The following is a 22,283-nucleotide window of genomic DNA, read 5'->3' as shown; positions in this document are numbered from 1 at the left end:
GAATAATAAAGCAGAATATGTACATCAGCACCATACTTTAATGTACTTCCTCCAACAAACGTGTGAAAAAGTTTTGAAAATGAGACATTCCATTTCTATTATGTTCAAGATGCCTTTTTGTAAAATTCTGCGCATCCAATGTCTGTCTTGTTTTGCATGTCCTCTCAAATCGGTGGTTGCACAAAGTTAGAAAGAGTACCAGACCTGGCATTTTACCCTTCACCTCGCTGACGGAATTCAGACAGTATATTGTACTACACAAACATTCTGCTCCATTCACAAACAAACCAAGCATGTGGTCAGAGGGGCAATATGCCTAGTGTTAGCTTAATGCTTATGGTGGTGGGATTGGGATTCTAGGATCCTGAGTTCAAATTCCCCTTGGCTGTTGAATTAATATCAGGTGGGGTTGACTTTGCCTGTCATCCTTTCGAGGTCGGCAAAATGAGAGCCAGCTTGCTGGTATCCTGTGTCGGAGTGGTGACCCATCCAGGATTGTGGCCAATAGCCAAGGAGACTGCTGATATGAGGCAGCACCGATGCTCTGCACAGAGTATGATCCCAATGGATGGAAAGGGGCAATAAGATGTCTGCACAGCCCTTGATCCTCCCATGAGTCCTGGGTTCAAAAAAGGCTGAAGATCGGAACATGTTCAAGCTTGGTTCACATGGGGAAGATCAGTGAACTCAGACTTGTGTTGAACAATTATAACGGCACTCGGTAGAGAACATACCTCTGCTAAGCTGAACAGTTTACGCTTTGTATACCACTGATAGGCCGGACCTGCATTCGGATCTTAACCAAAATCCAATCGGCTTGGTCTTGTCACCTACCCACTCCGTCAAGTTTTGTCATAATCCCTCCACAACTTTTTCAAACATCATGCGATACAACATGTCATATTCACCCTATCTCTCAATAGTGAAGCATCAATTAAAAATTCATGTATCCAGATCTTCACCAAAATCGTATCAATTCATCCTCGTCACACACCCAACCTGTCCGACAAGGTTCGGCCGAATCCGTCCATAACTTTTTGAGATGCCCTGCTCACAGACAAACAGAGGTGAAAACATAACCTCCCTCCACCTTCACAAGAGGCAACAATCAACTAGTCGACTAAATCTTGAAAATAAACTCGAAAATGGAAACAAGTGTTGAACGATGTCGGGATGGCAATGATGAAATGATACAACTCCTCCAATGTGAGGTTAATTTTCCATGAGAGATTCTTGCTGAACTGGCAAGAGTTCACTCGAGTGCAATATGAGATGTTGAGAACAAACTCACAATATTTCGGTACTTCATTTTCATCTTTCTTTAATTAGAGAAAGTACTGCCTTGTTTTAATGTTCATACAGCATGGGATGGCATGGTATGTTTGATGTCAGAAATATTTATCATTCTGTGACATGCTTCCACAATTCAGGGATTGTGGATTGAATTTTTTTGCAGAGAGGAAATTACAAGTTCCACCTTTGCATGAACAGTTGCTTTGAAATTCGTGTTTTACATTCTAAAAGTGGATCACCGGTAGTTTGTTTGGACTTTGTAGAACCGACTGTCTGTCACCTGTGGAATCAGTCGTGTGATCATCTTCAAGTCGTTTGGTTCGTGTCCTTCTTTTCGGACCTTGACTACAACTCGGTCTCTGACACATTTATGCCCTCACCACCATGACAATAATAATCAAAATACCAATGGCCTCCACCTCTAATCACAATGGTTTTGTTTTCTTCCTTCTTCTGTTTTTACTCCGCACAACGCGAGGTCAAGCAATTGGTTCAATCTGTCTATCCATCAGTCTATTTTTTATGATCGAGGAAAGAAATTATTTCAATTGAATTATATATTTTGAACAGTGTGGAGTGTAGAACACAAATCAGTACGTGAAGCGGAACACGACCCTGTAGTTTAGCAGGACTTTAAGCCTGGTGTTGGCTTAGTGGTTAGGGTGGCGGCTTGGGATCCGAGGGTCCTGAGTTTAAGCCCCGTTGGGTCGCTGAATTAATATACACCAGGAGGTTGACTCAGCCTGTCATCCTTCCGAGGTTGGCAAAATGAGCACCAGTGTACTGGAAAGGGGGACACTGCATCAGCGGCATCGCCGCGTCCCAACCAATGATGCAACCAACAGCCACAGGCTGCACTCGATAGAGAGAGAGAGAGAGAGCAGGACTTTGGCTCTGAATTTGGCAAATTGTACGGAGTCTCATCCCGAGCACGAATGCGTACTCTCGGTAAAGCAATTGCTTCATTCTGTCTGTCTGCAAATCAAACAAAATTTGAAATTATTCCACAAACAGGAAACTTACTGTTTTTAAGGATGTAATAAAGGACACAAACAACTGCCATTACAAGGAATTACAAGGAAATTTTTGCCCAGGAGGAGGCCATTCGGCCCATCACACCTGCACATCAATACCAGATTTAATCAATCTTTGGATACCCCTAAGCTTTGTATACAGCCTTTTGGCTGCTACACTGGTACTCATTTCACTGACCTCAGAAGGATGACAGGCTGTCAACCCCCTGGTGTTAATTCAGCAGCCAATGGGTATTGAACTCAAGACCCTAGGATCCCAAGCCACCACACTAACCACTAATCCAGCACCAGACCATGAAAAACTAATTTAAATGGTTAAAAAGATGGTGTAAAAGACGGTGTATCAGCACGTGGAGGTGACCTGTCGAACATTCAGCAAAAGTGGTGGTACCTCGCAATGCAACCACATCCAAAATATCTGCTTGTTTAATGGTGCAAAAGATCCATTTGTTTTCTTTTTCTCAGAGATTATATAGATCGTGCTCGGAAACGCAAAGCAAGAGTTTAAAAGACTCTTGCCGAAACCGCACCAAGGAAACAGAAAAAAAATTTGATAACGTGGTTTGGCAGCCATATTGGATTTACCAAAAAACCTTTAAACATCTTCTTTTCCAGAACAACTGGACAGTTCGAAGGTAAACCTTCACACACGTTCCCCAAGCCTTGGGCATACCAGGGTGTTCACAAATAATTTATATGTCACATGGTCTGGCAGCCATATTGGATTCAACGAAAATCTTTTTTAAAAATTCTCTCTTGAACTGCTTCATCGATCGATGTGAAACTTCACAGTTATGATTTAGTAGTCATGGGGAATATATAGGTTTTAACTTTCAACCAGATCAGACGCATGGTCTGGCAACCAGAATTATTTAATTTTTTGAATCGGGGTTCTTTTTTAATTTTGAAGCGGTGAAGTCGCTTCAATATTTGACTATATCCTGTCCTTCAAAAATGAAGAAGAAGAAGAAGAACCTACCACAGTGTTTCTATGAAAACTGGACTCTTTTGACCCTTTAGTCTACTGAGCGCTTCGACCTTTTAAGACACCAAAGACCCCTGAAGACCCAAAAGACCATGAGGACCCAGAAGACACAGAGGATCCAAAAGACCCACAACTCCCTGAGGACACAAAACACTGAGATGACCCAAAATACCCACAGGAACCAAAAGACTTACTAGATCCTTTAAGACTATACCATAAATGGATGAGTGTGTGTGAGTGTGTGTGTGTGTGTGTGTGTGTGTGTGTCAAGATTTTTTTTGTGGAGTTCTCCTGTAGCATTCTGATGTGGAATGTGACACCAAAATGATAGTCATGATCTCCCAAGTTGATTAGGCTAATTAACTACAAAGACCCCAGAATAATTCCCATGTTTTAAACGCACGCCATGTTAATGTGTATCAGGCAGCTTAATAGGTCCTTTCACGGCATGGCATTCTATTTACAAAAAAAAATATTTACTAACCCTAACGAACCATATATGAATGAATACAAATAATATTAACAACAATAATAATAATGGTCATATCAGTTAGCAAAAATAATAATGAACATGTAAAAGCAAAGTGAAAGGGCTTGATGAAAGGCAAACTAATGCTCAAGTCGTACAGAAGGCAGGTTTGCTACAAGGCCATGAAGACTAATGAAAATTTGGTCCAACGCACCAATGATCAACTAGTAAATTTAAAGGGTTCCAAAGGGTAATTCTAATGCGTTGTAAAGGGTAATTCTGAAGGGTTCTAAAAGGTAATTCTAATGCGTTCTAAAAGGTAATTCTGAAGGGTTCTAAAAGGTAATTCTAATACGTTCTAAAGGGTAATTCTAAAGGGTTCTAAAAGGTAATTCTAATGCGTTCTAAAGGGTAATTCTGAAGGGTTCTAAAAGGTAATTCTAATGCGTTCTAAAGGGTAATTCTGAAGGGTTCTAAAAGGTAATTCTAATACGTTCTAAAGGGTAATTCTAAAGGGTTCTAAAAGGTAATTCTAATGCGTTCTAAAGGGTAATTCTGAAGGGTTCTAAAAGGTAATTCTAATGCGTTCTAAAGGGTAATTCTGAAGGGTTCTAAAAGGTAATTCTAATACGTTCTAAAGGGTAATTCTGAAGGGTTCTAAAAGGTAATTCTAATGCGTTCTAAAGGGTAATTCTGAAGGGTTACAAAGGGTAATTCTAAGGATTTTAAAGGGTAATTGGAATGGGTTTCATTTGTTTCTACGCTTTGCCTATTTCATATTGAAATTGCCAAATTGAACCGCTTCCTTTGGACATGTGCAATTTAATTTTTTTTTGAATAAGACTTACTTGGCTGTGCTGGATGGGTTTGAGGGAAGAGGAGTAGCCACTGAAATGTGAATCTTTTCCAGGTGACTTTCTTTTCCTGATGACTTCATCTTTGCTTTTTGCTTGTTTGGGTTCCTTCAAAAGTGCGAGTCTTCTTTCCGGTCTTGTCCGAGAGTCCAAGAATATATGACGACAAAAGTCCGAGTCTTCAGGTCCTTGGTGCTTCCAGTCTTCCGCTACGGATGTGAGACTTGGACTCTGACCAGGGATCTGAGACGGAGACTTAATTCCTTTGGCACCAGGTCTCTTCGGAGAATCCTTGGCCATCACTGGTCAGACTTTGTGTTCAACGAGCTGTTGTTGAGAGAGACTAAAATGACATTTGTTCCCTGCATAGTCTATTAGCGTTAGCTGCGGCTATATGGACATGTGGCTCATTTTGCTGATGCTGCTCAGCAGATTCTCTCAGAGAGGGATCCGCATGAATGGAGGAAGCCAATGGGCTGACCACGTGCCTCGTGAATGCAGCAGGTTGATCAGCATCTCGAGGAGATGGGGATGGGCCAGGAATCTGCCTGGGGGATGGCCAGACGGAGGCCTCTGGAGGACCGGCGGAAAGTTGATGCAGTGACGCGCTGCTCCAGCGCATGCTCCCATACTTGACCAACCTGGGTTCCTTCTGATTACTCCAATGCAGGACTGTACCTATTTGGTCTTCCATGATTTGAATTGAATTCATTTTAATCACATTCTAAATTCAATTGAATGACAATAAAAAAACGTCATGGGTGTCCAATCAGAATGGAGTTACATCAAAGTGGGATGTCTTGGTACCCGGTCATCACTGCCAGCAATTATAAAGTGGAAGTTCTAGTTATGTCTATTATTAATTATGTAACACACCAGTACACAAACACCACGTAAAAGTACACAAATATTTCAAAAAGTTGTGGACAGATTATGACAAAACTTAGTGGATGAGTTGGATTGGTGACACGAACAAGCCGATTAGATTTTCGTTAAGGTCCAGACACAAATCCAGCCGATAAGCGGCTGTTTGGCCTGGCGGAAGTATGCACTCTACCATGTGTCATTCTTGTTACCTTCGCATTCTGCGAAAGGTTATGTTTTGGTCGCTGTGTATTTATTTATTTGTGAATATGTGTGTTTGTTTGTTATTCGCATAACTCAGAAAGTATTGAACCGAATTGCATGAAAATGGGTGGGATGATTCGTGATTATCCAAGGACGATTTGATTAGATTTTGGGAGCGATCGGGTCAAACGTCAAGGTCAAGGTGATGAAAAGGTCAAAAACAAACTTTTGAGCATAACTTCCTTCGTAAGACAGCTATCGACATGCAACCAACGCCATATTGTTCCATGAAGAAATACCTTTCGGGTACGTGGTGTTAGATTTACATGATGTCATCAGAAGTGCGTCAAAATGACGTCACAAGATGACGTAAATTTTCAATTTTTTGACCTCATCAGTTTTGATCATACCGTTTTGTAGGACTTACTTTTAGGACGTCACACACCAAATTTGACGTCGTTCGGACTGACCGTTATGACATCATTGACGTTTGAACATAACGTTTTTCAATTGTGGCTAAAATGTCCTGACATTTTATATTCAAATATCTATGTAATTTGTCAAGGAAATTGTCCCAAATCCAGGCATTATGATCAGTACCAAAATATCTGCTTATTTATGAACAGGTTTTGCAAATTAACTCTATGGTCAAGGTCAAGGTCACACTCAAGGTCAAAATATACTTGTAGGCATAACTTCAGATCTAATAGAGCTATTGACATGAAACCAACGTTAAAATGTTCCGTGAAATAAGAGCTTTCAGGATGGCAGTCCGCGATTGGTAGTGACGTCATTGGAAGTACGTCAAAATGACGTCACAAGATGACGTCATTTTTTAACTTTCGATTTTTTTCAGTGTTTATCATTCCATTTTGTTGGACTGGCCTCAATGACGTCTAACACCAAATTTGACATCCATCGGACTGATAGTTGTGACGTCATGGACGTTTTTCAAATGTGCCCGGAAAAAAGTAACGGTGGCGAAGGTATGCGCTCTACCGAGTGCCCGTTCTAGTTTCCTTCTGTTATAATCTAGCTCTGTTGTTGAGCTTCTGGTGTGCAGCCATGGTCTCACTTCCCACAATGCTGCACAGCTTTTCTTTCTGTTACCGCGACTCAATTAATCATTATCTTCTACTTCTCGAGAAGACTAGAATGGGGCTGCACTTTCATATTGCCCCCCCCCACCCCCACATCTGCTCTAAAGCTCCATCACAGTCTGTTTGTTGCTCCTTCTTTTTGAATGTTAGTATGGTGGGATTTTCATCGAAAGTGAATGTGCTATCCATCATTGTGGTGTTGGTGGAATTTTTCCATTTGTTGGTGACCATCCACTTTTTACTGCCACTTTCACTTGTTACCCTCACCAGAGGAGAGGGCATTGCATTTAGATCCATTTGTTTGTTTGTCCACACAGAACCTATGGACTCAAAAAAAAATCCGAACATAACCTGAGGATCAAAAAGATTCAGAGGACCCAAAAGACCCCTTGGACCTTTTAAGACCCCAAAGACCCAATGGACCCGATTACACCCTTTAGAATCCTGAGACCTCTAAGACCCTTTAGATCCTTTCGAACCCCGAAGCCCCTCAAGATACCTCTCTACCCTTTAGACGTTCACAACTTTCAGACATTTTAATATCATGTAGAACCCGAGACATTTTAAAACCCTTGAGTCATTCCATCTGAAATGACCAAATTTAAGAAAATGTTCCCAGTTGACCCCCTCAGTTTTACTTTAAACTTTCATAAAATAGTTCCCAGATATCAAAATGAAGCTGCGTAAAATTTTAGGTCCATAGATGCGGTCCACTCCGAGATATTGTGGGTTGAAAATGTGGTTGTGGCCCTATTTTTATGGTCGTTGCGAGCATCACAAAATGAACGGCTACTTTTAAACTCCCACAACTTTTTTTAATATTAATGCTAGAGCCTTGAAATTTTCAGAGATTATTCTTCGATCACTGCTCTGTAAGAAACAAACATAAAACTGAGTATACCTCTATTAAATTTTATGACCTGATCAGTTGAAATCCAGAAGAAAATGTTGGTTTTGTATGAAGACCCAACTTTAAGACGCCATATATTTTTATTGACCCATCCCAGAAGCTTGAAATTTTTTCGGGTAATAACTGTATGGTAGTAGTATTCAAATACATGTTTACTTTTCTTAATCAGTCATATATAATACAGTCATGATCCCTCAAAAATTGAAAATTTTCATTTTCCCCCGAAATTCAGGTGAGGATTGCAAATATATGACAAGGTATACCACTTCAAATTGTTCACCATTGGAAAGAGCATATTCAAGTTTACAAAAGCATCAAATATCAAAGTGGTATATTTTAAAAAAATATATTTTATATTTTTTAAAAAACTGTTGTTAACACAGTCGTGAATACATGAAGTGTGTGTGTGTGGTGTGGGCACCATGGTAATCATGAATGATAAGTTCGATGATTCAAATTAATAATACAAAAATATATCGCATACTGCAATAAAAATGTAATAAAACATTTCACGTAAATGATTTCAATAGGTCCTTGATCCGCTTTTCCAAGTCAGGTGCAAGCTTCTACTGCCTCCCAGTTGACGTTAGGGGAGCATCAATAACTTTCATCACATGGACCAAAGGAACCCAACAAATGTCCTCCCTTGAATGTAACTATATACACTGCTGGCATCAGCAGATCAGCCACTATTCCTGAGTTCTATTTTTAGCCCCAGCCAGATGAGTTAAGCTCTTGCTATATACAAATGAGAAACAAAGAATTACAAATTCAAATTTCAAAGTATTGTGTTCATGGTATCCTAATAGCAGATGATATGTATGTACATTGTTTATACATGAACTACACAAATATACTACATGTAAAAGGACTGTTCATTAAATAGCACACACGACGCGCACAGCACTGGCGGAACATCATTTATTCAAATATTTTAAAAATATTGATAGAAACATTATACCACTTTGATATTTGACACTTTTGTAAACTTGAATATGCTCCTTCCAATGGTGAACAATTTGAAGTGGTACACCTTGTCATATATTTGCAATCCTCACCTGAATTTCGGGGAAAAATGAAAATTTTCCATTTTTGAGGGATCATGACTGTATTATATATGACTGATTAAGAAAAGTAAACATGTATTTGAATACTACTACCATACAGTTATTACATGAAAAAATGTCAAGCTTCTGGGATGGGTCAATAAAAATATATGGGATCTCAAAGTTGGGTCTTCATACAAAACCAACATTTTTTTTCTGGATTTCAACTGATCAGGTCGTAAAATTTAATAGAGGTATACTCCGTTTTATGTTTGTTTCTTACAGAGCAGTTATAGAAGAATAATCTCTGAAAATTTCAGGGCTCTAGCATTAATATTTAAAAAAGTTGTGGGAGTTTAAAAGTAGCCGTTCATTTTGTGATGCTCGCAACGACCATAAAAATAGGACCACAACTACATTTTCAACCCTCAATACCTCGGAGTTGACCGCATCTATGGACCTAAAATTTTACGCAGCTTCCTTTTGATACCTGGAAACTATTTGATGAAAGTTTAAAGTAAATCTGAGGGGTCAACTGGGAGGCCTCCAGTGATATGAGGTGGAATGACTCCCTTTAGACCTAAATTTACACTATTTAGACCCCTTCGACCTTTAAGACCCTTGAGACTATTGTGATCCTTTAGATCATTTGACCTTTACACATTTACAACTAGACAAGCCGGTCGGCAACATGGCTGCTCGCTCTAGATGGAAAGCTGTCCGACGCGACTAGCCGATATTCATGTACTTGCTATCAATCAATTTAGCACAATAAATATGATTATCACAGCCCTCTTAGTTTGCGCCCAGAAACCCGCCTTGTGAAATTTCAGGCATGTTTACAAAGAGACTCTAACAAATGGCAGCCCTGGTAATTCCATTTATCTATTCGCTAAAGATTTTTTTTTTATATGAAGCTGTAAGACATTCTCCTTGGGCACAAAAAAAAACAGGTCCCTCGTAGGTCCAGTTTTGGAGGTATTGATTTTTCTGTACAGTCCACAATAAGTGTACGATAAAGTATTTTAGCTGTTGCTAAGGCCGAGGTCACATTTGCCACGGCGGCCGTGGGGTCTCCAAAATCTGCGGCCACTAACAATTATACGGCGGCCGCAGTATTTCCACGGTTACACAATGTAGAAGTCACATATGTTTTTATTTTTCGGGTAGCCGCACGGCGTATTGAGAAATCGTGGAGACCGAAAACGTGGGGGTGCCGTACGGTCTTTGATTTGGTGTCGCACGGTGACCTTGGGGCGTTCCTGCGGCGGCCATATAATTTTCAAGGCAGACGCAAGGTGCCCGCAAGGCGACCGCAGGGGGGCCCCTAAGGCGAACGTGCGGCCAGACGGACGGTAACGAGTGGGTATATATACCAGTTATTTTTTTTACTGAAATAAAAATATACCAGTATATATATATATATATATATATAAAACTGAATATACTATAACTATAATATACCGTGGTGCCCCCAGAATCCGCACGCCCCATTGTTTGAATAAATTGGATTCCAAACAATTTTTTCGAGAAAATTTTGCCTTAAAAACCCAATACATTTTAAAAAACCGAACACAACGTGGCGTTCATGTTTGTTCACGTGTCTCCCCCACCTGTTCGAGCTGCATCTTCGCGCTTTGTTCATTCAGTTCGTCGGTGGAAGTCCTCGTGAAAGCATCTCTCGTGTGTCGATCGATACTTTAGGCCTCAGTGACATTTGCTCTACGGCGAGGATACGGCGGCCGTACGCCCTCTGAATTGACAGAAACGTGCGGCGGCCGCAGAGAAACTGAGGTGGCCTCAGGGTGGCCCTACGCCGTATGGCTATATTTTACAGGTCGTAAGGTCACCGTGGAATTATAACGCGGAGTTATAACTTTTTTAATTTCTACGTTCGCCGTAGAAATTCGACAAGCCGAAACAAAAGAACTGGTAAAAAAAAAATTAACCCATTCGTTACCGTCCGTCTGGCCACACGTTCGGCTTAGGGCCCCCCTGCGGTCACCTTGCGGGCACCTTGCGTCTGCCTTGAAAATTATATGGCCGCCGCAGGAACGCCCCAAGGTCACCGTGCGACACCAAATCAAAGAACGTACAGCACCCCCACGTTTTCGGTCTCCACAATTGATAAATATGCCGTGGAGCTACCTGAAAAATAAAAACATATGTGACTGCTACATTGTGTGACCGTGGAAATACTGCGGCCGCTTTATAATTGCTAGTGCCCGTACATTTTGTAGACCCTCCGGCCGCCGAGCCAAATGTGACTGAGGCCTTACCTCGTGTTTTCACCTTCATTTGTGATGTTTGTTTTTTTAATCATCTTGTGTTTTAATTAATAACAAAAAAAGCACTCCGATCACGTGGTGTGACGGACTGTCGGGCAAGGATTGAATTTCACAGCAAAACCAGTTGTAATTTGGAATATCCATGATTACGTCAGCCCGATGTGTTTGATGAAAGTGATTGTGGTTCTGCGGGCATCATGTTTGATGAGCTGCCCTGGGGGGCAGCGCTCTCACAGAGTGCGCGAGCAATCGGAACCCAGGACGGAGCTCGAGCCTGTGTGGACCTTTGGATTGGTGATTGTACCAGTTTACATACAATACACCGCCACCGAAGGTCATTTACTCATCTTATTTTACCTTAAACATGGGTAATTTCAGTTTAAAGTGTCTTGAAAGTGGGTTTTCTTTGGGTCCACGAACGGATTAATTCACTCCATTATTTCTTATTGGGAAATTTTTTTGGAATCCGAACTTTTTTCAATCCGAACAGCCTCCTGGAACGAATTAAATTGGGATTCTGGGGGCACCACTGTACAGGCAAACACCTATACTCCGATCTCTAGCGGTAGCACACGGTGGACGCACGGTCGACGCAGACTGCCACGGAGGCTGTATGTAGGTGCACGGCGAGCGTAGGGGAACCGTGCGACGACCCTGCATTGCCCGCAGGTAGTCACACAGACCACAAGGCCACCGTACGGCGACCGTGGAAATAGTGCGGCCCACCCAACGAATAACGCAAGCCCACCGTACGCCCTACGTACGGTCGACGTGGAACACATCTACGTCATAGCTTGGCTTTGTCGAATTGCTACGGCGAACGTAGAAATGAAAAAAGTTATAACTCCGCGCTATAATTCCACGGCGACCCCTACGGCCTGTAAAATATAGCCAAACGGCGTAGGGCCACCCTGAGGCCACCTCAGTTTCTCTGCGGCCGCTGCACGTTTCTGTCAATTCAGAGGGCATACGGCCGCCGTATCCTCGCCGTAGAGCAAATGTGACCTAGGCCTAAGCAACGGAGGTGTGCATTGCAACCATTCATTTTTGTGTACATGCTAGCCACATTGTACACATTTCACCCAAGTTTCATCAAAATCAGACTCTTTCTCTTAGAGATATTCGCAATTAACCGTTTGTGAAATGTTCGACATGTACTCGCCCAAAACCTATCTCCTCCTACAAATATTTTTGTTCGGGCTGCAAATTGGCATGAAGGGAGCTAGATAGATTGCGCACAGAACTCTAAGCTTCGATTTTTCGATTTTTTTTTTTGATTTTGTGACCACTTTAAAGGGCCGTTGCTCGGGCCCGGGGTCCCATATTCGAAAGCACACGGTTCCCAGAAATATTGGTCCTACCTACCAAATTTCATTGGAATCGGTTGAGTGGTTTAGCCCCTCGGCTTGACCAAAGTTTCACGGACAGACAGACAGATGGAAATGTCCAGAATAAGGGTGTTCTAAGAGCAGCCAACTATTTACACCTTTCATTTTCAATCAACGACCTTTCATTTAGTACATCCTTTCATTTATTTGCCACACAAAATACACCACACAAATCAAGTCCTGGTGAGGGTCTTCAATCTCTGATTACTCTTTCTTGTTCGTCTCTCACTTTTGTTTCTTCATTAATGTTTTATTTTGGGTTATCGTTGCTTTTTTGTCAAATACAATGTTGAGTTTCATGGAAGAGGTACAACAGAGAATATATGAGTGGAAAAGAACAAACTGAACAGTAGAAAGAGAGGGGGGGGGGAGACATCCCAACAAGGTTGAAGGACAAAATGGTTGTGATGCAAGAATATATGGATAAGATGGAGACAGAAGCAAACTCTCAGGAAGGAAAAACTGGAAATTTGGAGAGAGGTGGGCATGGAGAGGGTTAATGAGGGTAGAAAGGATTATGATTTTGGATGGGGGATGATCTGATATCTGAGTGAATGAGATTGCAGAAAATGTGGATGTTGGTTTCACATGGGGTGGAAAAAAAAGGAACCAATGAGTGGAGGTGAACCATGATTTTGGGTATTTGAAGTTACACCACCAGGGGGTTGCAGTCAGACCACAAGAGGAAGCAAGATCAGAAAGGAGTGGGGTAGAAAACAGAATTTAGTGTTGTTATATTGGCAATGTTTTCAGAATAGCCGCTGCAATCTGCAGTGTAGGTCCTCATGTGTGCCAGGCAGGGAGTTGTTGCAGATAGATTTATTGCAGCACTTGTATGACTAATCCCATTGGTTGTTATCTCCATTTGGGTTTCAGGAGGTGGGAGGAAGTTCTCCAATAATTCAAAATCTCAACTTCCTTTTTGGTAAAGGATCATGATTCATGAACCAAACTATGAAACTTCGCTCTCATAGCCTCGTTCCAAGGGTACTTTTCAATATCTTCACTGAACCTTTGAAAGCCTCCACTTGTAGCTCGTTTGTGGTGATGTTCCCCAAAATGATTTTTAAGTCCCCAGGAAGGGTTTTCTTTATCATTCCTGTAGCATCCGACTACCACTGGTATAATTTCAGCTTTCTTCAATTTCCAAATCCTCTTGGCCTCATTTTTCAGATCTTGGTATTTGGTCATTTTCTTGATTTCTGCAGCAGTGAGTCCAAAATCATTGGGAACTGAAACTTCAATCAACAATGCTCACTTTTCCTTTTGTGTTTGAGCACTAAGTCCGGATGCAATGCTTTGTTTGCAATGTCCACACTTGACAGGATCATCTTGTCCTACATGAGCATTATATGTTAACTTTCAAGGATAGGATTTGGTTTGGTTCCATGATTGTTCTGGGACTGGGATGTTGAAATGTTTACAGATGTGCCAGTGGATTACTCCACAGACGCTGTCATGTCTTTCTGTGTTCAGCTGTTCCGGCATGAGTTTTTTTTACATCGCGAAAGGAGGTAATTGGTACTTTCTGTTTCTACCCCACAGAACCTGCATTTGTCTGATTAGCTCAATCCCACCATTTTCTTAAAGGCATGAGTGTACAGTGTCCTTGGTCTTGGGCATTGATGATGACTCATTCTCCATCCAAATAAATTTGACCTCTTCATAGCCATTCCAATGAGACTTCCTTGTCAATCCCTGTCCTGTCAAGCTCTTTCAAAAAAATATATATTCCTGCTCTTTTGTCATTCTCCCATTTATCAAAGAATATCTGCAAGTATTTTTTTTTGTAATTTTTTTCCTTTTCTTTGCAATCATTGGTGCTGCGTATATTTCTGTTGCGTTTTCCTGGGAAGTATCCATCATTTGCACCATTTTTGGGAAGTTTGTTGCTAAATGGATTAAGGATTCCTTTTCTGGATTGGCGTTTTGTTGCTCGTGCACAAATCTCATCCAGTAATCTGTTGAGCTCTTCACATACGCCGCTAGTCCAATACACAATGTTCTGTGCACTTGGTTAAGCTCCATCAAACCACCTCCTCCTTCTCGTCTCAGTAAGTACAACCTTGGTATGCATTGGTTTTTACAGAATATCTTGTAAATAGTAAGAAGTTTCCTTGTTTTGGTGTCTCGATTGTTGATCTCCAATTGTGGCCAGTATATAATTACACAGCTGCATTGGAATACCGGTACTACAAGATGGTTTATAAACTTTGGTTTTGTTTCTTGGAGAGAGGGATGACTTCAGAATTAGTCTTCTTCTGCGAAGATACTCTTCGTTGATGTTATTTTACATCTTTTTTGAGTTGTACCTGGGGGCCTCACCACTATGGGTTCTCACGTGACTCTGACATTGCCAGTTAGTACGGAACAGTTTATCACATATGCTGCACTTGAATGACTTTTCTCCCGTATGAATCTTCATGTGCACCTTGCAGTTTGAGGAACGACTAAACGATTTGCTGCACACAGTGCACCTAAACGGCTTCTCTTCTGGGTGGATCTTCATGTGCACCTTGCAGTTTAAGTAAAAACTAAACGATTTATTGCAAACACGGCATTTAAACGGCTTCTCTCCAGAATGAATAGTCATATGTTCCTGGTGTTTTGAGCTATCACTGAATGATTTGCTGCACACACTGCACTTATACGGCTTCTCTCGACTGTGCGTCTCAATATGTGCTTGGTACTTTGACTTCCATTTGAATGATTTATTGCAGATAAAGCACTTGTAGACCTTTTCTCCAGGATGTGTACTCATGTGTGCCTTGTAGAATGAGTTCTGAATAAATGATTTGTTGCAAATATGACACGTGTTGAGTGTTTCACCAATATGTGTCCTCATGTGATCCTGATACGTTGAGATTTCAGAGAATATTGTGAAACAGACACAACACTTGAACTGATTCTCTGAAGGGTGGGTCCTCATGTGTACCCGATAGGATGAAATGCATCCGAATGTTTGATTGCACACGGTGCACGTGTGTATGTTTTCAGAAGTGGGAATCTTCGTGTGTTCATGTACACGAATATTTTTCTGTTTATAATCGATAAACTTCACCCCATCGCCTTCCTTGTGTTGCTGCAAAGCATTCTCAGTGAACGTCACACCATTCTTGGGAACAGACAACATCTTGAAGACAGGTGTCTGTATTTCTGAAGATTGGTGAGAAAAAAAAGGATATTTATCACAGTGATGAAAACACAAAAGACATAACAATGCATTTTCAACAGCAATGAATCAGAAAACTTACACTTTCATGAAGACTTCACCCTGAAGCCAATCAATGTACTTTTCAGTGAGGCATTTACTTTTGTTAATTTAAACCATGCCAGTGGGGAGAGAGGTTAAAAAGTGCAATTCAATTAAAACTTTCAGTTAAAAAAACCACTTCAGGGACTGAGAGGGATTATTCAGAGACCATTTCAAAGGGAAACTCCATGATTCCAAGCGAACACCTCCGCCAGGCTGAACAGTTTATATTTTGTATCCCACTGATAGGCCAGATCTGCATCCAGACCTGAATCAAAAACTAAATGGCTTGTTCTTGTCACCGACCCAACTCGTACACCAAGTTTTGTTCGAATCCGTACATGACTTTTTGAAATGTCATGCTATCTATCGTTTTTGGCCCCATCTCTCAAATATGAAGAATCAATTAGAAAATTCAAGCATCCGGATCCGTATCTTCACCATAATTGAATCAATTTGTCCTCATCACAAGTCCAAACTGTCAACCTAAATTCGGCTGAATCTGTCCATAACCTTTTTGAGACATTTTACTTACAGACAAACAGACAGGGGTGAAAACATCAGGTTGTGGAGGTAATTAACAGGCTTCATTTCTGGATGTTCACTTTGAAGTGTAGGTAAAATATCCAAAACAGTGCATCAAGAACTAGAAATATACAGTATATGTATTGTTGCAGTTCTGCGAAGCCGGCACTCCCCCAAGGCAATGGCAACCAAGATATAAAGGTCCCGAGACAGCTATTTCTTTCGTATTCATTCAGTTAGGCCTTTCATTATATCTCTTGGGTATAAGATGCATTGTGTCGTACTTTTAGTTAGGTCTTTGATCCCATTTTTAAATTCCCTTTATCCATTTTTAATTTTACTTTGTTTCACACACGACATCTCCTTCACACATGCATGCAAGCCGCAGACTGAACTGTGACATCAATAGAGAGCTTCATGAACATATGCCGCAGTGGCCCCGTTCAAACTGCACACCATTCACCAAAGGATGTTTCATCTCAGGACCCTCACAGTACTCGGACCATCAATGCTACAACCTTCGTACGAACTTTAAACACCTTCCTAAAAATCACCACAATAACCTTTGTTCAACCTCTTCACCACAAACACATCCTCACTACAGATGCCTCAATCACCTCACCACAATCGTATTAACCTCTTCACCACAAAGCTTGCCCGACCTCATTACAACCGCTACGAAATGCCATAACCACAGACGGTTCCCTGGATGTTCACCACAGTCCTTTAAGGATGTCAGTTAATAGCGGACATTACCCACCATTATGGAGCCTTCGAGTCAGAGCATATTGGCGTGTAGCTCAAAGCGCAATTATGCGCTGGGGCCTGTTCAACGTTATCTGGGTAGCCCTGGTGCTTTGCTAAATAACGACCCTCGATTGGAGCCCAGCGCATGTTTGTGGCAAGGGGGTGCTCACAAAAACCTGCGCCCCCCTCCCCATGTAAATCCCAGAGCTCTGTTGCGTGGCCAAGTTTGGCAGCAAGTGAGGCCATTTTTTGGCTCCGGAGTCTAGTGGGGTGGGGCTACTTCTCAGGGTGGTGTCTGCGCACCATGGGGGGGGGGCTCTCAGATACACCGACAGGACATTTTGATCCACTTTTTGGCTCCTCTTCCACCCAGACGATAAAATAACTTCAGAGGTCACCAAGTCAGCCAGTCACCGAGCCACTGCCGAGGAGTTGCCAGGACATCAGCGCTCGGCTTCCACTGCGTTCTGCAGCCAATCTTCATTACCATCGACATTTCCAGATTTTCTCATGTTCTGTCTCTCCCATCTACCGTCTCGTCTGCTGAAGAGGCACAAACTAAAAGAGCAATTCCAGACAACCACTCCTTCATGCTTCCTTTTCTGCATTACATTTTCACCTCATGTGCACCTCCCACTCACATACCATAGACAGGCCCAGTTTTCTTTCTTCCTCCCTGCTCCAAAGCAACTGGGAAGTGTAGGTTCAACGGCTGTGCAAGGTATTGAAAGAGGTCAAGAATCCCTCAACTGCCGATCATCGTTCTTGCTCTCTAATTTCCTGAGGTGTGTGTCTGATGCTGCCTGTATTGTTTGCATAAGTTAAGAATGTTGAAGTTTTATATCGGTTTAGCTCTGCCCTGCTTCTTCTCTTCGAATATAACTGCATTTCTTTTGCTGCACCCCACAAATCCTTACTCTCCCAGCTGTACATATTGCCTGTATTAAAATCTTCCATTATTGCCACACATATATAAATTGCTTATGTCACAAATGTACCGAGCTTGTTCCGTCTTTTCCTTCATTGGTCCAGCATGGTCCACACGTGAGTTTAGCCATGAAGCTTTGCCTCACTAATTTGCTCGTTAGCCAGCGCACACTCACTGTATTGTTCGACCGTCCACAGGTAAGTTATCACGTGAGGCAGTTTAACCCTGCCAGGATTGCCAGTGCCAATCGGCGCTCGTGGTTGCTTCGCAACCCGTCGGTGCACCGAGTTATCTGTGCCCGGCGGCCTCAGGAATGAGTATTCAGGAGAGACCCAAGTGCTTCCCATCGTGCCGAGCCTCGAACCCCCGAGTCTGTAAAAAAAAAAAATTCAATTATATATATATATTTAATATATTGTTGCGAATTCGTGCCCGCCGGCGTGCGAACGGCCACGTAACTCGAATCGCGGCACGTCGCCCACCGGACGGACAATTCTGTCGTAACCCTCTCGGACCAACGCCGGGAGCTAGTCACGGGTGGGCCTTTCGACCTCACCACAATCGTGCCAATCGGCCACCCGCGTAGGATCGGGTTGTTCGCCAAACTCGACCTACCTAAGTACCCAGGCGGATGGTAAACCGGGCGATCGTACCTCGCCGCAGGTCGACTCCGGACACGAGCCACTTGGGCGGCCCGTTCCGTACTATCGGGATAACCGAGCGGTGTTATCGTCGACCTGGACGGTTCATATTAATTACCGGGATGTTGTACCCACTACGAACCCCTTACGTGATGCAAGATGGAGGGTCAATAAAGAAAAGACGAAGCGAAATGGGCACAGTTCAACAAGCAAGCATTTTATTCATAGTCACAGACACAAAGCACGGATATACAGCCATACAATAATCAAAATGCACATATAACAGCCAAAACAAAAGTAACAATGCAGAGCTACAACCGAATACGCGTACACACGGCAACACTTAAACAGTTCTACTTTACGAGACACGGTGCCACAAGATTCATACAAAAACCCCGAAAAGAAAATGGTGACTTCCCTTTGGGCCGTCGAGTGCCTCTCCCACGTCCGTCGGCATGGTCGCGCCTGGCCGCGACTCCGATCCCTGGCGTGGTAGGCGAGTCCTCTCCGGCGTGCCTCGTGCCGGCACGTGTTGGCCGCTCGACGCCACGGACGGGGTTTCCGGCGCTATCTCAGCGCAGATAGAAAGGGGGGGGGGTGGGAAACGTTGATGCTCGAGGTCATGGTGTGGGGAATGGCAGATGCCTACCTTTACTCCGCCCCCGTTTTCGGCTCCACCCTCCTTTGAGAGGGTTCTCGAAGAGGGGCGTTCCCTCTCCCCGACCGCCTCACGCTGGTCATCCACCAATCGGCGGCGAGCTGCCCTTCCCCCTTCCTTCACACCAAGCGCGGGGAAAATGGTGGGAAAAACAGGCGGGAAAACCCGCGCGTCCTCGCAGCTCCTTCCTTGGCGCCCTTGTTTGCCGTACGGAAGCGGACATAGTGGCGAAGATGTAGTAGCGTAGATGGTGGAGGTGGCGTGGTTGCAGTGTGGTTGGCGCTGTGATGGGGATGGCGTGGTTGTTGAAATGTGTGTTTGAAATAAAAGATAGAAAAAGTAAAACGCCGAACTCAAAGCGTCGCAGCCCGGATGGATCACATAAATTCCATCTATACAACGGGTTTGGGCTAACTACACATGTACCTATGAAGATATCTCACCTGAGGGTCCTTTATGGTGTAATGCGAATTTCCACAGCCGTAACACTATATATATATATATATATATATATATATATATATATATATATATATATATATATATATATATATATATATATATATATATATATATATATATATATATATATAATCATACGCCACTTAACGACGGGGTTACGTTCTGAGAAACGCGTCGTGAAGCGACGTCGTCGTTGTGTGAACATCATTTTTTTTTTTCATTTTTGAACATCGTACTTACACAAACCTAGACACCTAAGCTATATGGTGTAGCCTATTGCTCCTCGGATACAAACCTGTACGGCATGTTACTGTGCTGAATACTGTCGGCAATTGTAACACACATCCAAGAGACAGAAGACACGTTAGATTTACCTTTGTGCAGTTCATGACGGCCATCAGTGTTGCTAGCACCAGCTTACAACCTCCTCTCGCATCGATTATAGAAAGGTGAATAAATAGCGTTTGGATTTTATAAATCCGTAATCATTGTATCGATGTTATAATTTACAAATGAATAAACGAGCACCTGTCAATTGTGATATATTTTCGGAACAGTGCGATTGTTTTATCAACATAAAAAGCTTCACTAAAAATATATTTGTGTTTTAATTGACGAACAACAACGATTTATTCGTGGAATTCTTCAATACAAAGGTAATTTACTTGCTCGAAGGTAAACGTGCAAACATTGGTTCAGTTTGAAAGCCGATTTCCTTGAATCCCGATTTAACACGACCCTGTTTTTTTAGCGATGACATTTTATGGACCTCAGCGATCGCATTATAACAGGGCCACACTGTCGTTGTTTATTATCATTATGAGGTATTATGTTTGTCGAGTGTACATAATTGTATGTGCTATTTTTATACGAGGCTACATCACTCGGCGATAGGAATTTTTCAGCCACATATTTTTCCATTTTTTTTTTTTCAGAGCTGGCAGAACCGTCGTATATGCGATCCGTCGTTGCCCGGAACGTCGTTAAGCGGTGCATGACTGTATGTATATATATATATATATGTATATATGTATGTATATATATATATATATATATATATATATTTCTGTTAAAATCTGCGTGTAATTTGACGTATCTCCTCCAAAACTGCCGGACGGATTGTCGCCACCTTCGGCATGCGGGTGGTCTGTGGTCTAATGAACAGCATGGGCTACGTGAGATCGCGCCAGACGGACAGGTTTGGGAATTTTGGGCGATTTTCTAAATTTTACATTCGTTTGCATGGCGACGTGTGACGTCACCGCCGAGAGGCGTAATTCCGTCATGACATCATCGGTCATTCGCTGACGTCATTACGTCTGTCATCGACAGACAGTCACCACCGAGAGGCGTAATGCCACTCCTCGAAAACAGCGTCTGCAATTTAAAACCCTCTTCTGCACATGCTGACTACCTCAGAAGGTGAATTTGACACAAAAAATGTAACAAGAAACATTGTATTTAAAGTAAAGATTTATTTAAAAAAAATATTATTTCTGTTAACGTCTGCGCGTATTTTGAAGTTTCTCCTCCGAAACCGCTGGCAGGAATGTGCTCATTTCCCATATACTGGGGTTTCTTAATGTGACGAAGACGATGCACTAAATTTCTAAGCTGGAATTGGATGACAACGTGGCTTTAACAAGATTATCAACCCATCGACGGCCGCATTTATTCCCGTTCGGTCGCCATCGCTGAACTGCTGTCCGGTAAGTGCTGCCGTCTATCCAAAAAATATGAACTCGAGTAAGGGAGTACTCATTGCATCAAACAGTATAGCTCAGAACATCAGCAATGGTTGTCATGTGTTAAAAATCAGCGTGGAAGGAGGGGAACAATGAGCGCCAGAGCTCTGCCAACATGATGTACCCCGATTGGCTCTTTTCCGGACTGAACACGCCCTCTTGGACTGTCAATTTGTGTCTGAAATCCAACGTATATATTAAAAACACCCGAAAATAAGTTGCAATAGGCCTACATCCAGATAACATCAAAGGCTCTAATCTGAAGGTAGGGGGAACCAGGGAACGGGTATGAGGTCATCCCTTCATTGCCCGGATTCTCTTCTTTTCTTTGTTCTTCGAAAGTACGGTGTCCGATAATAGATTCTGTACCTTGAATGCGTGCGTGTTAACTGTTCAAATTAAAGAGGTGTTCGATTTTCGGATGCACCAAAAAAACTGCAGTTCATTACATTAATTGTCAATATCAATTACCATCGTAACCTGTGTTGTGTCTTGCGTGTGTGTTCTTCAAATTAAAGCGTCCAAGCGGTGTTCGATCGTCGGATGTGCGCCAAAAAGTGCCATTCATTGAAATGTGCAATCTGATTCTTGGTCACCCTCCACTGCTCCTGTTCAGTCGAGGGCTAGGCCTATATCATGTTAAACTTGCCCCATCAGACGCCAACCTTCCAGTCACACTGCAGAGGATGCAATTTCCAGTCAGACTCGCATACTCGATGACCATAAACAAATCCCAGGGCCAAACATTTGACAAACTCGGAATATACCTCCCAGCCCCTGTGTTCTCCCATGGCCAACCATATGTTGCATTTTCACGTGCAAGAGGTTACTCCTATATATCTATCAAAGTGGACTATAATTCCTCACAATGACTATTCAGAAACAAGAC

At 42.4% G+C, this 22,283-nt stretch overlaps 1 protein-coding gene across 1 annotated transcript in view; it reads right to left on the bottom strand.

Annotated features, from left to right (window-relative positions):
- The window catches only part of LOC147009927 (uncharacterized), a 91,137-nt gene that overhangs the window by 23,068 nt on the left and 45,786 nt on the right, over nucleotides 1-22,283 (bottom strand). The window contains exon 6 of the mRNA XM_085861213.1: nucleotides 14,729-15,591. Within this exon, the coding sequence (XP_085717339.1) occupies nucleotides 14,729-15,591 (863 nt within the window). The remainder of the gene's footprint in view (nucleotides 1-14,728; nucleotides 15,592-22,283) is intronic.

Source organism: Eptatretus burgeri, chromosome 17, assembly GCF_056783735.1.
Source record: "Eptatretus burgeri isolate ZD-2024b chromosome 17, Ebu_testis_v1, whole genome shotgun sequence".
NCBI classification, from domain to species: domain Eukaryota; kingdom Metazoa; phylum Chordata; class Myxini; order Myxiniformes; family Myxinidae; genus Eptatretus; species Eptatretus burgeri.
This window is presented reverse-complemented; position numbering and strand designations above follow the sequence as displayed.